The sequence below is a fragment of the Hyposmocoma kahamanoa genome, unplaced genomic scaffold (genome assembly GCF_003589595.1).
Source record: "Hyposmocoma kahamanoa isolate Upper Pololo Valley unplaced genomic scaffold, ASM358959v1 228, whole genome shotgun sequence".
In the NCBI taxonomy this organism is placed as follows: Eukaryota; Metazoa; Arthropoda; class Insecta; order Lepidoptera; family Cosmopterigidae; genus Hyposmocoma; species Hyposmocoma kahamanoa.
The window spans coordinates 771,289-789,157 of record NW_020653747.1 but is presented as its reverse complement, the minus strand read 5'-3'; the positions used below and the strand labels follow the sequence as shown (position 1 = coordinate 789,157).

Below are 17,869 nucleotides of genomic sequence, written 5' to 3'. Positions count from 1 at the left end.
ACTACCTATCGCCAAACGTAAGTTTACGTGACCAACTGCAAATACATGAGCTCTCATTGAAGTATCTTTGAATACCACCTCCCCGCGTGCCGCCACAAGCCCTTCTATTGAAAATCGATCGATCGATGCTATAAGTCGCATTCGGTTCTTTTGTCTAATTATATGTATTACACATTGTCCGTGGGGCGCACTATAAGTTTCCGGAATGAATAAGAAAAAAACACCTACTGTAAATGGTCAGAAATGAATTTACTGTTTCTCAAAATATTCTAAAAATATATTTAAAAAATACTGTAATGCTAAATGTATTCAAATGTACTTACTTATATTTACAAAGAGCAACCCCTAGAGTTTCTTGCTCATTCTTCACAGGGGAATCTGCCTTACGAATGACCAGTAGAGTTTTAAGTGTAATTTGCTTACTTATGAAATAAAGATTATTTGACTTTGATAATTATAAACATATTATCAGTTAAAGTCAACAATTTTTTTTCGTATTTTTTACGAAATCTATTTTGAAATGTTATTACTAAACTTTCTTTCACATAAACATTATATTTTTTTCTTAAATTTACAGGTAAACGAGATGTTTGAAATGACAAAACTTAAATGTACATCGAACACACATATACACGCGTCAGCTGTTATCACAAGCCGACAGACGAGATTACACGCGAACGATCATTTGTGGAACCGAGCACGTCCTGCATTAATTAAAATCTAAATATACTGTGCTGAATAAATATTCAAATTATATATTAAGACAAAACAAAATTGTTTTGTCTTAATATATAGGGCGCACAATAACTTTCCGGAACTGGCCACTTGCATAAACAATATTTAAAAAGTAATTACAACATTTGAAAATGCAACTCTTTGGCTGTGGAATACAGTTTGTTTCATCTGACTGTCACTTGTTTTTACATTGTGGCGTCATTTTAGAAATTGGTTGTCTACGTCACTATGGAATGAATACGTGAAAATTTTCGTAATATGATTTTCTTTAATTGAACAGTTCAGCGGAGCTCGGCTTTTGGCGACGAAACACCATGCAAGACGATTACTTATAGCTGGTCAAACGCGGTCGTGTGAATCTCAGTGACGAATTTCGTGATGGTCGCCCGTCCACTGCTGTATACAAAAAAAGCATCGATGCTGTGCGCCGTATGATCAAAACAGGCAGGCTTGTGACATACCATTCGGGCATCTTTAGGCATAGGCATGAGTTAAATACAATCAATACTACACAAACATTTGGGTGTGAAAAAGCTGTGCTCTCGGTGGATCCCACACTTTGACTGAGGCTCAAAAAACGGATCGCGTCACTTGATGCAAAATGCCATGCTTACCAGATTCGACTAAGGGGCGTCAAATTTGGTGTGGGACATAATAACAGGTGACGAAACATGGATTTATAGTTACGATCCCAAAACAAAGCAGCAATCGAGCGTATGGGTCTTTCGAGATGGGTCGAAACCAAACAAAGTGGCCGCGTGCAAAGTGCCGCTAAGCGGATGATTGCATCTTTTTTTAATAAAACTGGCTACACGTGGCTACTGTTGCTTTGGAGAATCGTTACACCGTGAACAGTGATTGGTACACGACCATTTGTTTGCCGGAAGTTATTGACAAACTCCATAAAAATAACCGTAAACGCCGTATCACCTTACACCACGATAATGCCAGTTCTCACACGGTCAGACAAACAAATGAATTTTTGAAGGTGAACAACGTTGACCTAATGAGCCATCCCGCGTACAGTCCCGACCTTCCCCCTTATGACATTTATTTATTTCCAAAAATTAAGAACCAGTTACGCGGTCAACGATTTTCGAACGAAGAGGCTGTCGAAGAGTATAAGGATAATGTATTTCAGAGATTGTCACGGAGGAGTGGCATAAATGTTTTAAAATTGGTTCATACGTATGAAAAAGTATATTAACGTCAACGGAGAATATTTTGAGAAACAATAAATTCATTTCTGACCATTTATAGTATTTTTCTTATTCATTCCGGAAACTTATAGTGCGCCCCACGTAATTCGTTTTTCGGTGTAATGAAAATTCGAACAAACGTCATTTCGGGCAAAAGAAATTCGAGTTTGTGATAGGTTACCATATTTTGATGAATGAGGTGTTCCGACATAATAATCAAAATCAAATAAATAATTCATTCCATGTAAAATTTGTACTCTTGAAAACGTCATTTTTTAAGCCACTGCCCGTTCTCTGTGCTCACCTTAGTAGCTCCCTGGGAGTTCGTGCAGGGACCTGTACCACCTTACCTGTTTCTGCCGCCACTGCGTTCCGGTTTTGAAGGGTGTTAGTGAAATTAGAGACACATGTGACTTGTCAATTATATGTCACAGTAGCAGCAGTGCTCTTTAAATTTTAAGCTCTGAGTAGCACTGCAACTATTATGGACAGAATACACACAGAATAGGCTAGATTTTTATATTATATATAAAAAATCCCCAGCCGAACCACCCGTCACTTCGGACCAGCGAAGCTTAACCCACGCCACCAAAGATTTTTGCTACAAAATCTCAAAAACATACGTAACTCAGTGAAGCAACCTTTCACCTATTAAACCGAGAATTTTCCCAAAATGAATAAAGTACTATAATAAATGTAACTGCTACAAGAAACAAATAACATAATATTGTACACTAAATATTGCAGACGGCATGTCTTGAGAAATTTATTTTACTCGTATTTACTAAAAAGTCACGTACAACCACAATTTCACTATTTCTAATTATGACATAACTATCATTACGTATAACCATTATAACCTGAGCCTATATACGGCGCACTGTTATACAATGCTATCTTATTTGTATAGAAACCTATAACACATTGAAATAAATATTGCAAATAATAAATTTATTTCCTTGTTTATACTTTATCGTACAATACAAATGGCGGACTTGATGCCGTAAATAAATGTTTTATAATTTAATTTTAGTAGCCCTAAGAGCTCCTTGTGAATGAGATCCTCCCGGGAAGGTTTTATTTAGTGAGAATATTTTGTACGAAAATTAATTACTTTTATTTACTTTACAATAGAGGAAACTTACAAATTCAAAAATGGCGGCGCAAAAGTAACTACAATAAATTATATAACGTTTATATTCTTGGTTATAGTTATGGTTATATACCTATGATTATCATAGTTGTAAACCAGCATTTTGACGAATACCAATTTTATTTTTGATCAATTTGACTTTTACGCTTTTATCTCCCTGAAATACTTTCATGAATTATTACACCATGATTTAAAACTGAAAAAAAAATGTATGTAGCTGTGAAAAAAAAACCGATGTTTAACTATGTCAGGGCACAACTTATACTGGTTAATAATTTGAAATTGAACTGCAATAACTGATAATGGACTATATTAATACGGTCTGTAAGTCTGTAGGTCAGTAGTTTCCCAAGAACTGAAAACAACATCATGAAGTGTGTTTTAGTTTGTGCTCTTTTCGTTCAGGTAAGAAAGAAGTTTGTTTTTAGAGATGTATTTCCTAAGTTACAATTACAAAACACTAAGGGCGCGTTCCCATTATGTCATAACGTCTTATTTATCGTTGGACGACAGTCGCGTCTAGACTGTTCTCATATCACAACTATATGTCGTGACTGTGTCGTAGACGTTTATTTTATCGTTGAACGACTGTTGTGTCTAACTGTTCCCACTAGATCGTGACGACAATTTATCGGTTCACGGCAGCCACCTTGTCGTTTGCACTACAGAATTGTTTGAAGCTACGATTATCTGTAGTCACATTTTTATCGTGACATTTTATTTTTCGTCAGACGGCTGTCGTTCTAGCTCTTCCCATTGACTCGACAGTCTCTCGTCGTAACATCAAAATCGTGTTGTTACTATATGTGAACAACTTCATTTAAAATTACAAGCCAGACTCTTCAAACTGAGCGACTATCTGTCGTCACCATAGATTTAGTATATAGATGTCGTCACGACATAATGGGAACGCGCACTTAATCAATATTTTTTTACTTTTACAGCACGCTCTGTCCTACTGCATACCAGACCCGGCCCACCACCCACCACACGCGGCTCCCCCGTTATGTAGCACCACACTCGCCGCTCTCGCTCCTGCCCTCGCCCCTACACTCGCAGCCTCTATATCTGCCTCTCTCCCGTCTCTTCTAAACTCAGCATTGCCTCCCGTGCTGACTTCTGCATTGGCTGCTGCGGCGCCTCTTTTGTCTGACCCTTGCAGTATGCCTGCGGCGCCTGTTGTTTTACCTGCTGCACATCTACCTCACCACTCTCCTTGCGCCCCTATCACGGTTCCCGCTATTCCTGTACCACCTCATTATGCCCATCCTCCTATGCCAGCTCCATGCGCCCCTATCACGGTTCCCGCTACTCCTCTTCCATTACCGCCTCCTTGTGCACCCATAACCCTGCCAGCGGCACCTCTACCCGCAGCACCTCTTGCCGCTGCGCCTCTTATGTTGTCAGCCGCACCTCTGCCCTTAACTTGCATGCCACCTCCAGCGCATGCACCGCCAAAAACTTGCATTCCAGCCACAGTTTGTTTCTAAATGTTGAACATTTACAAAATTTGTTGCTTAAATAAAAATTGTCTCTGACTTTTATTATTCTTTTTTATTTTTACTCCCTGCTATTCCTTTTTCGTCAAGATTATTTCTAGGATCGGCAGACGCTATTCACGACGACGACAGGAGGCGCTATTAGCAATATTTCTCGAACAAAACTTTCTACCACTACATAGAGGGGCGGGGGTAATATTACAATCAAACAGGTGTACTCAAATGCAATATTGAGTTCTCTCTCTGGTCTCACACAAACAAAAGTCGACAACACTAGCTTATTTTTACAAATACACAGATGAACCACACATTCATGTCATGTCCATACACAAAATAGGCCTATAAAAAAATCGATTCTCATGAATATGCTAGAGACGGAAAGTTATCGACGTGATGGTGTCGATGTCTTACGTAGTTAATCACGTATATGAAATGTAATTTCACCATTGACTAGACGGATGTAACGGATTTCTTTTAGCAACTGCTTCCGTGGCCGTTAATACCGGCCGGCCGGACTGCCAGGCCGAGGTCCCAGGTTCGATTCCCGGGCCGGGAGAAATATTTGTATGGCCTATATTTATTTCTCTCATGAGTGTGTGTAATTTGTAGTTGTCAATCTAGGACACATCCATGGCACCCGCCATGTATGGAGCCCCTTAGTCTACGGAGAGACGTTGGCTCTCCGTGTGTGTTCTACTGTCTTTATAACGGGGAGTGCTCTGAGGAACTTTTCGAACTGGTGTCACCGTCTCGGTTCTACCATCGCACCTCCCGCCAAAGGAGTAAAGTCCATCCGCACATCTTAGATGCCTGGCATTGTAAGACCACGCGGGCGTCTCGTTCGTTTCTTCCTCGAACCTGCAAGATGTGGAATGATCTTCCTCCTGTAGTATTTCCTTTGCGCTATGACATGGAGTTCTTCAAAAAGCGTGTTTGCAGGGCTCTCAAAGGCTGGCAACGCGTTGGCAGCTCATCTGATGTTGCAAATGTCCATGGGCGACGATGACCACCACCTATCAAGTGGCCCGTCTGCTCGTTGCCTCCTTCATTACATAAAAAAAAAAGAATTGCACCTGGGGCCGTGGCATCGAGTGTATAACCAGAAATAGAGACGAAATGTCATTTAATTTGTTTGAAAACTATTCTGCCATATCATTACTGTGACAACTGCGCTCCGATTGGCTAGTCCGAGTTCGAAACAATTGACGGGTGTCGTCAACTGTTTCACTTTAAATCGACCATTTAACTTGAGCTTTGCTATAATGGACGACAATTGCAAAACTACATATTTAATATTTAATTACCGATGAAATGTGATTCCGTTTCTTTCGTAATTAGATGCTTTGCTATTTTTCCCCACACCACCGAATGGAATAGCACGGCATTGTTACAGAGATTTTCTTTATTACAATAAATACAGAATATTTTTTGGAATATACGGAGACGTACACACAGGTCAGTAGTTGGCCTGTCTAAATTTCAGTGCAAACGTCAGTTGATATTTATAAGAGCTGTATCGCTAATGTGTTAGCAGGAATATATGGCCCTTATTTCGTCTCTATTTCTGGTTATATACTCAATGGGCCGTGATAACCGTTCAGCCATTGAAGCAGTTAATTCATTAATCAATATATCAACTCGACGAGAGAGTATTCGGTGCGAAAATGCGATTTATGTGAAAAAAAAATTATAAAACGTCCATGACGACGTCGAATACAACATCGTCATCCCCGCCACTCGAATATTTGTTGTTGTAGGTTTATTATTATCAACTTGACAAAAGTGGACAAGTATTCGACACGATTCTATGAAACACTGTCATTCTATTGCAGTTCCCTATGTAGTTTTCTATATAGAGCTAGCAAGAGCTTGGATAGTGTGATGAGCAATCATGACCTGGAAGTTGATATATTCAATTATAATGTTGATGAGCTAAAGCGTCTAAACTCACAGTCATTGTATAAATACATTGTACAATCACAAATTATTCAAGAAAGTTAGGTTTACTAAGTTTCTTAAATAATTTGTGATTAGCGCGGGTATTGGGTTTATTTGTAAGTCAACGGATACGAACATTCGATTAATGTCAAAAAATTACAAACGGCCACGGTCTCCTTATGGTTCCATAGTCTAAGACGGCCACAGAGCAACTTCCTTTATTTTTTTTCCATCCTCTAAGGTCCATTTCCGAGACCACGGCGATGTTTTTTTTTCATTCTCAAACATGTCAGCCCCATTAGAAATAAAAAATACCTCAAGAAAATATAAAATCCAGACAGATAAAGCAAAACATGAGTTGCAATATTTTCCGAAGACCTTGATAATTTTCGACTCGATACGTACCAACGTACCCATCACTCGATTAGATTGTCGTTGTCGACGGCATTATTGTCGATATATCAACTCGAAAGAAGTCGTAATAAAACAATAAATAAAATGTCTAATAAATTCTTTTAATTTTTTAAAAAAACAGCTTTAGTTACAGAATTTAACACAAAATTAAACTCTAAACGTTAAAAATTGATGCTAGGGCGTTCTATTTGTTTTTTTAAACAAAAACAATCGAACAACTCATGGCATCCTACCCGCAACCAATAAAACTATCATCTACGAACCAAGAATCTCATTAAAACACATTTGATCGAAATTCTCATTCAATGGCAACAATGGAATTTCTTTTAACATCAATAGCGTCAATCAATTCGAGCAAACGCAAACTAAATTTAAGTTCTTGTGCATCTGTCTCTCGTATTCAGGAGGAAAAAAATATTAATTTATATATAGAGCTGTACATGGTAACATTTACGGGAATTCCCTAATATGACATCAGAGAATTAGATTGTCTAGTGTATTTATTTATTTTGCAACATTTGTAATAACTAGGTATATTAAAAACAAAAAGTTCTCGATGAGATTCTGGATATCAAAAAAACGCACTACACACTACAGGATATGTGATCACCAATTTTTATAATTGTAAGACGAACTACAACTAAGCAAATAACAATAATAATAAACACCACAGTTTGATTTGCACTGTCCCGAAAACTTTCACTATTTACGTAAATCTACTGTATTTCCAACATTGTAGACGTTAATTAATCAAAATGTTCAAGCATTGTTTGAATTTAATATCGGGAGTCAAACGTGTAAAAATAAATATATATTTTTTCATCCTTAGTCTCGAACGTTGCAAATTCCGTTTGCAACAAGTCCGAAACGTCGAAATAAATAAAAATACACGATTAAGTCCCGATATTAAACTCAAATAATCACAGACGTTAAGTTTGAAATGGCGGTCGCAGTCTCTCTTGACTAGATTTTTTTGGTATGTTATTGTGATTTGGTATTTAACGTGACTAATTGAAAAAACTATACAAACACAAATAAAAACTAGCACAATCAGATTTTTTTTTTGAGAATTCTGATAACATATTTCACTCTGAGATTTTAAAATAATTATATCTAGAATGGAATTAAATAATTATTTACAAAAATCTAGTCAATTGTTACTCAACTGAGATAGATTCACTGATGTTCATTATTTGTGCACGTAACGAATTTAGCTTTTTATTAATTACAATTCTTTACTACTTTTTATTATCATACTCATTTTCATTTGTGAAAATACTCCACCACTTTGTTTTCATTATTGATACAAAGATAAAAAACAAAGAAAATTGCACTTAATACAGCGACATCTCTTGTCAGCTTCTGGTAACTGCAAAGGTTGAGTAACTTCATAATATTAAGTGCTTCTCACAGGTGCGCTGACGGCGAAAAGAGTCTGTATTTCAGTTGATGGCCCCGGTTAAATTCCAATAGGATCAAAGGATTTTTTTAGTGTACGATCTTTGTAACAAAGCTGTGAGTTTGGATGTAAAAAAAACTCAACCAACAATTGTGTAGACATAAGACGGCTTCAAACTGTGGTATTGTAGTTACATTTTCATTTTCCTTCAAGATGAATTGCTGGTGGCAATTCCACAAGACATTTCAGTCCAACCAGCTTATAATTCAAAGGCATAACATTTTAATTCGCAAGTTGATTCTGCTGTCAATTAAACCACGCAAACTAAAATTTAGTTTTGAAAATTATACAACAGCTACAGAATAGACCTTTGACTCTTACAACTAATTTGGCTGAGTTATTGCACTAATTTCTAAATTAAAATGGCATTAGTTCTGTATGACACCTTTTTTTATTCTTAAAGTCCCCAATACGGTAACACGGTGGCATTCAATTCTTTGTCAAACGTAAAGGGAAAACATTTCGTATTTCATATATCTTTTACGTGTCGTAGACCGTTTTCACAGGCACGGTATCTGTAATAACGTGACAACTGCACTGGTGACCGAACTATGTAACCTCGTGTTTGACAAACAGTCGTTATCGTCACTGGATTGTTACTATACTGCGCGAATACAAGTCCCACCGCTGGGCACTTACTGCTCATAGCAAAAATCCTAAAATATACCTACGCAAAAGCTACGTAAGTATCACAGAATTTTTTAATTAATACAAGGACACATTCTGCGGAAATTAAACAGCTTAGTAGCGTTCTTCAATTTCATTAATTATAGAAAAACATTTCATTACTTTGTGGCACCTTATTAATGAAATTTCAAAAAATAATTGAAAAACACTCATTGACTGCGTAATCCAGGACAAAGCTCATCGCTCTCACACAATTTATGTCAAATCGTGACCAATAACAACGAATAACTAGGACTTTGACTTGCCACGATTGAGCGGGATTGCGGGAGCTTAATTAAGCTGCATAATATCCGCTAGATTGGTCCCTAGCCTTAAAGGATAACGTCTGCTTTTGCTTTTTGCAAAAACAGTTTATCAGTCTCTTTAAATTTGCGATTTTCAATTCCATTGCTTTATCACCTTTCACGGCTTATTCAAGGTCATGCAACAAGATAGTCGCCGGAATACTACTTGGATCTTCTTCCGCGGTCTTTGATGAAGTCAACATGGAGACGTTTCCTAAAGAATGGCTTTCCCACATAGACAGAGTAGATAAGTTTATTTCCCTAAATACAGATCATAAGTAACTTTAGATACCAGTAGCGAAGGGCCTATAAAATGCAATTCCCGTCGGATTGCCAGAGGAATTTGTTCTATAACTTAACAGCATTAGGTTAAAGAATTCGTCCAGGTAAATACTACCCCTTACCTACTTCTGCAACTTACTTAAGCAGTAATGTGAGTCACTGCATGACATTGCAACTGTTACTAACAGGTGTGTCGCTTACCACCTGGCGGAAGACTTCTTCGACCCGCCGCTTGGTTTCATAAAAAAAAAATAGCAGTAACTTCGACATCGGTTTACCTTTTCAAATTCTACCCTTGGCCACTGTCATAATTGTAGCTTGATACAGATACACTGTATCAAACTACAAGCATATTAGATTTACTTTCCTACTCTACAATTATTAAACATCTTATACCACCTAACTTAATAGACGAATGACGATATTGTAACGTCCTTTTGCTTTATAGAAATACGTAAAAGAATTAGTGTATTAAAATTATATTTTTAATTTCATTAATTTCATTTGTCGACGACAGACTTATGAAATTGACTTAGATTAATTAGTTTTACTTCGATTAATGAAATTTTAAAAAATATCGCAAAAATACTCCTTCAACTTACTGCTCGCACGCAGATAAGAGCGACGTGTAATATCATGTTGATCTCCTATGTAAAGAACCGCCTATTGGTTTTTGATACCTTTATTCGGTATATTTCTTTATTATATACGTCATATCTTATAATTCCGTCATATATATAGGTCTGCCGTTGCACCCTGTTATCACAGCCCATTCAGACATTAGTTTTTCAAGTATTGTCATGAAATTTCGAGGAAAGATCAACAAACACACTATTTTACGACCACCATTCTTTTACGTCATTGAATTGCGTCTCATTATTAAAATACAAGCCGCGGATATGTTGTGGACAAACTAAAAATCAGGCACCCAAATTAACAAGATACTTAATTTCTTTGATAATTATCCGATTTAATTATATACAAGAATTATCCATACTGATTTATAGTTTTGTCTCTTTCGTTTTTGACTAAAAATTACAAACAGCTAAAAAACTAAATAAAAACGAAGAGAAATCTTTGGAAGTTTTTCCAGGTTTGGCTTGCAACTTTTTTGAGATCGACATTTTTACGTTTGTATATGTGTCTAACGCAAACTATGTGTTTGCATTGCTAGCGGAAGCATATTGTTGTTAATTATATAATTATTAAGGTATAATTCTGTCGTGACTGTAAACCCTGCTCAAAATCCATAAATAGTAATTTCCAGGTGTCAGTTCGTCTACTATGCTAGTATATACTCTCCAAGTCTATGTTCTCCAGCGACTATCACATCGCACGTCCTACGACGCGTATTCCCCTTTTTGTTTCCAGTTAACCCGGTGGCCAACCCATCTGTCGTCCACCAAGGACGTGCAAATGCAAATGGTACACCGATTGAGCACCATCCCTCCCGTTGTTGACGACCAATCGCCAGCCTGAAGGCGCCTTCTGAGAGCCTAGTGAACGCGCCACGAGCATTAGGTGGCCTAGGAGCTGTAAATAGATAGAAAATCCAAATTTATTTATTATCGCCGGTTACATCGTCGTTTCTATGATTCAAATCATAGGAGAGAAAATAACACTTGAAATCGTTACATTGATAAAACTCTACTAATCATTTATAAGTAGACATTTGTATACATTTATCATTTATAACCATTGACTTACAAATAAATGGACGACGGGTCTAATACAAAAACCACGAAAAAATGTCCCAAGTCAACCTATTTAAACGTAGTGACATGTAAAAGAATATGAAAAAGCTAAAACGTTGAATTTAAATTGTAATGTCATCGCAGTACTGTCTAATTTTGCTTGCTTCGCTGTCAGTCGAACAAACGAAGACTAAAGCGTGAATGACGCTCTGTATACGATTTTAACGCCCTATAAGTTCGGACACTTTTTAGCGCGGACCCGACGTCCATATAATTGTAAGTCAATGTTTATAACGTTAATTTCAAATATGATAGATCAAGACAAGACGGTCACTGCGATGGATTTTTGTCATCCAAGTACGCCGAAGTCATATATATTTTTCTTTGTACAATCAAGAGCACGTCAAGCCTAACACTTTGTACTTTGGACCGTTCTTACCGTAAGCGGCATAGAGTTTGATTTAAGTCTTAAGTGTTAAGCTCGACGTGCTCTTGACCCTGTACATATAATATTCTTCTTTCTTATTAACCGACTTCAAAGAAGGAGGAGTTTTTTTGTGTATGTTACGCGATTAGGTATTTGTGAACCTATTTTGATGGTTCTTTTTTGTTGGAAAGAGGTTACATCAGTATTGGTCCCATTTAAATTTGAAAAAAATATTCCGCCTCTAAGAGTGGCAAACTAGGGGATGAATGCGGTTTCGCGCACTCTCCGGTAACCGATTACAATAAAACTTGGCAAATACATGTAATTCCACAACCTTTTGAGGTCGGTTTTTTTTATCTGAGACATAAGTTAACAAGTCCCATTTGCTTGTAATTTCACCAGCACCCTTAGCGTTCAAAGCCAGAACGCAGTAATGCTCACAATACTAGTTGGCGGCAGAAACAGGTAAAGCGGGAGTACTTCCCTGGACGAACTCGTTCACAAGGAGCTCTACTGCTACTTGCAAACAGCAGCAATAGATAAAACAAGAATCTTTAAATTTTGAATTAAACAACCAAAATCTCACGTTTCACAAGCCATGTGACTAAAAATATCTATACAAACATTTGCCTGAAACTTGTGGAATGTTAAAATAGATAAGATAACGGTTTAATTACTACATAGCTCTTTGTGACGGAATGTCGGACGAGGTACTCCAGACCGCGATGTCTCACAGCCGATAACATATTTGCAGCACTTTTTGGAATAATTGTCCAAAGTCAGATAGAGTCGTTTAATAGCAGTAGCTCCTTTGTAAAAGAGCTCATCCATGGTAGTACTGCCACCTTACGTATTTCTATCATCAAGCAGCAATGTCAGCATCACTGTGTCGCGGTTGGGAAGGGTAAGGGTGCTGGTGAAATTACAGGCACATGGAACTTGTCAACTTATGTCTCAGGGTGACGGGCGCATTGGCAGCGCCCCTCAGACCTTTGCGATTAAAAGCTCTGAGTGGCAATGCAACTGGCATGGATAGACGTCTAGCTTACCATCAGTCGCACGACTTGTTCATGGCTGCTCCATAACAAAACCTAGTAACTGCGAATAGGCCCGAATGCGAATTCGCAACGCATAAGACTGTGACGACAATGGCTGCAATGCGATTTCTTGCGGCAAGGCAATCTCACTGCCAAGGTTCGGGTTACCATTCCTTCGACGATCGTGGACTGTATTTTTTTAACTAGGTAGGCGACGTGGATCGTAAAAAGAGTGTTGCACTCATTGACTTACAATTATATGGACGTCGGGTCCGCGCTAAAAAGTGTCCGCACTTGTAAGGCGCTAAAATCGTATACAGAGCGCCAAACTCCGCTTTAGTCTTCATTTGTTCTACTGACAGGGCGATACTGCGATGACATTACAATTTAAATTTCGAATAGGTTGACTTGGGACATTTTTTTCGTGGTTTTTGTATTAGACCCGTCGTCCATTTATTTGTAAGTCAATGGTTGCACTGCTGTTATTGAAGAAAGTATAGGAAAAAAAACAAGATTAACAAGCGCAATGCGGAGCAATTTGCAAATTGTTGCGATGCGTCGTGCGAGCTCATAGATTTCTGCGACAGTCCAAGAACACAAGTCAAGGTCGCTCTTAAACTATAATGTAAAAGAAGTAATGGTATAAGGGCGTTTACGCACTACGTCCGATTCGCAACAGGCTCCAGTGTTATGTAACTGATTCAATGCCACAGTTCTTTTTTGTTTTAGACAAACGCCCACCATCTTCGGTCACATCATCGCTTAACGTCAGGTAATCGAGTACCCCGAAGTACACTATGGCTGAACACTACCTAGTTATTAATAAATTGAAAAGCAAAACGGAGAACAATTTCGTTACGTGTGAGAGTGTGTGGGAGTGTGTGAGAGTGTGTGAGAGTGTGTGATAGTGTGTGAGAGTGCGTGCGTGTGTTTGTGATTGTGTTTGTAAATCTATAATGTTCTATACCTCGCAATTTCACATACTCTGTCTGTTCTTCGATTATCCCTGTGTAGATTTGGATCATATGGTAATCTTAGATGTTTACGTAAAATAGCACCCAAGACAAACAGTTTCCTAACCGAGTGCACTTTCCATAACACATATAGATCTATTCTGGGGAACCTTATAGGTTTCCACGCCATAACCTTGATATACTAAAGGTTTAATATACAACTTCTGCGTACTTGGATGACAAAAATCCTTGGTAGCGTCCCGTTTAGCTTTTTCAGGTATTCTCGATCTAAGATGTTTAAATTAAATATTATAATGATAAATGTATTCAAATCTATATTTACAAAGAGCAACCCCTAGAGTTTCTTGCTCATTATTTTCGGGGGAATCTGCCTTACAAATGAGCAGTAGAAATATTTATGGTGCAAAAGTTATTCATATTATAAAAAAAGACAAATGGACCTTAAGGGAGTTATCTATGGGTAGGTGGAATAGCTCTATATATTTTTCGCTTTACCGCCATTAAAAAAAAAGTCACATGTGCCCTGTTTTGTCAAAGCGGGACATTAATAAGTATTTTGGGGACAGCGGGACACGAGAGACGTATGGTCACGGCAAGCATAACAGAAACGAAAGAACATTCAATTTCAAATAAAAAAAAACCGCTTTGATATCAGTTCATCCGAATGGGAGCTTCGAACTTAGAACTCCTCTCTTTTTTACCTCGGGTGTTAAAAATAAAACTTATTACTGGCAAGAAAAATCACACTTGAAATCATTACTAAAATTTTTGATACACAGCTTGGCTCTTCAATAAATGCCCCCCTCTGCAACTTCCGGTGTGTTGGTTCAGGATGTCACATGCTCAGTGAGTTAGTTAATTAGTTTTCATAAGACAAAACACAGAAAATTGGTGTTGATAATTTTCTGTTTCAAGCTGTTATCGTTAATAAATTCCATACAATATTAGTCATGTCTGATAATTATGTTTGTCATGACATCTTTAGATTATGTCGAGAAGGAGTGTTCATTTTGAAATAAAGTTTTTTAGAGATAAGCAATTTAAATGACCCGATTCTTGTAGGTCAGTAATACTGTGATATTATTATTATTAGACTGATGTATTTATTGCATTATAAATGAGCAGCTTGCATTCTTATGTCCATGTATTGAAATTGATAGACTTTGGTTTTAATTGACTTAGTTTTTTTCAGTTGCCAAGCTTATTTTTAACAAAAACAACATAAACATTGACTTACAAATAAGCATAAACAACATTTTTCGTTAGCACATTCCAATTATGGATCACTGTTGCTGAAGTCAGCAACAGAGTGATCCATAACCATGCCAGTTATGGATCACCTGTTGCTGTTGCTGACTTCAGTAACAGTGATCCATAAGCGGAATACCAAAACTGCAGTTGGTGTATTTTAGTAGCATATACTGAGTTGATCTGGTAACCATGTAACGTCTACTGTAAAGTTTTTATAGGATATCTTTTTACAGGCTAGGAGAGGTGAATCAATCATCATTCACTTCACAGCAGTAATATCTCAGTCTGTTCCAATCCATTTTGAACAAAAAGTATACAAACCTGTTTGGTTAAAATCCTAAAGCAATCACTCAATAAATCAAATAAGTAACACTTTCACGAATATTTCGGCTTGATATATGATCACTTTTTCCAACAATATTCATTTGAATAGCATCGTAAAATCATATTTGACAAATGGTAGTCCAAAAGTGAGGTTATTATTCATCTATACTTCTATGACTTGACTATGGTTGCATAGTGCTGTTAAAAAAAAAACATTTGGTTCAATCAATTAAAGTTTAGTAATGGATTATTACATCAAACATTTCAATCGCAATCAAATGAGTATCTGAGTCTAAGGATTTGAATTGAAATTTTAAATATACTTATATAGTTTATGTAAGGAAAATCGCTAGTATGACTCAATTGAACAAATCGATTCATTCAATTATTTAATCGATGTGTAGTTGGCGTTACAATTGGCCATCACTAAACCATCATGGTCAGGTCAGTGACTTGTTTTTTTTCCTTTTGTTCAAAATGGATTGAAACGAAGTATAGTTAGACAGTCTGGAAGGATATTCCTGGGAATACTGAAACTGGTTTCAGCACTATTGCATCTTTTCAAAACCAAATGTATAGAACCAATCCTTTTTTATAATTTTAAGTAACGGAATGAACAAGGCGTGTGTTTTAAACAACATGCCTGCCCTTTATTTTGTTTTTAAAATTTATTTAGCAATTGCCATACACAACTTTAAATTGCAAAAGTTTGATAGGGACTAAGCTCGTCACCCTAAGACAAGTTGACACATCCTATGTGCCTGTAATTTCACCAGCACCCTTACCTTCAATATGGGAATGCAGTAATGCTTGCATTACCGCTTAGCGGCAAAAATATGCAAGATGGCAGTACTTTCCTTGAGAAACTCTTCAACAAGGAGCTCTACTGCTACTATATCTTGAAACATACTAAGAACTTCGCTTACTTATTATTATTATCCTATCCACAGCAGTTGCTTTGCCACTCAGAGCTTTGCATCGCAAAGATTTTAGGGTCATTGCTACTGCAACTGGCACCCTGACACATAAGTTGACAAGTCCCATGTGCCTGTAATTTTACCAGTACTCTTATTACGCTTTAAAACTGGAATGCAGTAATGCTCACATAACTGCTTGGCGGCAAAAACAGGTAGGGTGGCTCTCCAACTTCTTCTTCTTGAACTCTACAGTGGATTAAAGGACACAGCGGCTCACGTGGCAATGACGCAGCAGATGAACTAGCCAAAAAAGGGTTAGAGACGGACACCATAGGACTAGAACCCATAGTTTCCCTACTCAACCAATGATCAAGAACAACTATACACAAAGGTACAAAATCTTTTCATAATAACACATGGACAACCCTTACGGTTTGTAGACAGGCGAGGGAAGTACTCCTGACGCTCAACACCAGTCTATCTCGAAAATTAATCAAACTTAAGAGGCAAGAGCTTCACACTTTAACTGCCACCCTAACAGAGCATGGTCCATACAATAAACACCTTTTCAATTTAGGTATCACGGACAGGAGGAAACGGCCGCGCACATCCTACTACAGTGCTCCGGCGTGGCCAACTACAGGGCGAAGTACCTTGGAGTGCCGAGGTTGCTCCCCAAAATCTTCAGCAAACCGAGGAGGTTGCTGAGATTCCTGGAGGAGCTTGTGTGGCACGAGTAGGACCCTGCACCCACCACACGCAAAATAGGCGCTTTGCCTTGACACCAGCCCTTTGCACCAAGTACCAACTAGGTAAGGCAGTACCCTGGACAAACTGTTTCTGAAGGAGCTCTACTGTTACAAGTCATAATAAGCAGAATAAATGTTTTCTCTATAGCTGGCAATGCCCAGTTTAACAATTTAAGGCCCAAATCAACTCACAAAATACGGCGGTAAATACCTAGCATTTTGTTCTCTTTGCCCAGTTTAAAAGCATTGATTGAACTCTGCTCAAAAATTTTTCTTTTCCCGCCAAAAATTTCAAAATAACATACCTCCTTGTCATCCACTTCTGCATCCTGCAATCTTGCAATTCGTCTCTTGGGTATAACTAGAAAATGTACAGGAGCCTGCGGTGAAACGTCGTTGAATGCTAAGCATAACTCATCTTCATAGATAATATCTGCCTTGATTTCTTTAGATATTATCTTGTCGAAGATCGTAGGTCCGGGTGAGGCGATACTTTGAGCTTGGGCTTTACGTACTTCGTCACTGTACGGTCTTTTCACTGTCAAGGCCGATCCACGTGAAATATCGTATATGTTTGTAGGATAAGTCTTCTTTAAACGGAAGTTAAATGCACGTTGTAGCACTTTGTTAAACATTTTTATTTGATAAGTGAGACATTTAACAATGAAAAATTACGTATGACGTTTATTTGCTTTTTTTTCTCGAATGGAATTTCTTGGGTTGCCATTTTGGTCAAGATTTTCTACCATACATTTTCTACCTTAACCGACGAACGTGTGTGAATCGATTAATGAGTATTGCTGACAGGACGATTCAATCGATCTAAACAGTTATTTTTTCACAAAT

The 17,869-nt window shown here is 37.6% G+C and overlaps 2 protein-coding genes across 2 annotated transcripts; one reads left to right on the top strand and one right to left on the bottom strand.

Annotated features, from left to right (window-relative positions):
• Positions 1-3,436: 3,436 nt before the first annotated feature.
• LOC113228372 (lysine-rich arabinogalactan protein 19-like) lies at positions 3,437-4,631 on the top strand. Its single transcript, XM_026461645.1, has 2 exons — positions 3,437-3,492; positions 4,032-4,631. The coding sequence occupies exons 1-2, from the start codon at positions 3,457-3,459 to the stop codon at positions 4,575-4,577; spliced, it is 582 nt and encodes a 193-aa protein (XP_026317430.1). The 5' UTR covers positions 3,437-3,456; the 3' UTR covers positions 4,578-4,631.
• Positions 4,632-7,060: 2,429 nt separating this feature from the next.
• Positions 7,061-17,658, bottom strand: LOC113228353 (histidine triad nucleotide-binding protein 1-like). The gene is made up of 2 exons (XM_026461621.1): positions 17,329-17,658; positions 7,061-11,183 (listed from the first exon to the last, which is right to left on the bottom strand). The coding sequence occupies exons 1-2, from the start codon at positions 17,656-17,658 to the stop codon at positions 11,022-11,024; spliced, it is 492 nt and encodes a 163-aa protein (XP_026317406.1). The 3' UTR covers positions 7,061-11,021.
• Positions 17,659-17,869: the final 211 nt, after the last annotated feature.

Bases quoted from the DNA above. Each gene is read 5' to 3' on its own strand.
- LOC113228372 (XM_026461645.1), top strand. From the start codon at position 3,457: ATGAAGTGTGTTTTAGTTTGTGCTCTTTTCGTTCAG. The intron at 3,493-4,031 runs GTAAGAAAGAAG...TTACTTTTACAG, and splicing joins TTTGTGCTCTTTTCGTTCAG to CACGCTCTGTCCTACTGCAT.
- LOC113228353 (XM_026461621.1), bottom strand. From the start codon at position 17,658: ATGTTTAACAAAGTGCTACAACGTGCATTTAACTTCCGTTTAAAGAAG. The intron at 11,184-17,328 runs GTATGTTATTTT...ATCTATTTACAG, and splicing joins CAGAAGTGGATGACAAGGAG to CTCCTAGGCCACCTAATGCT.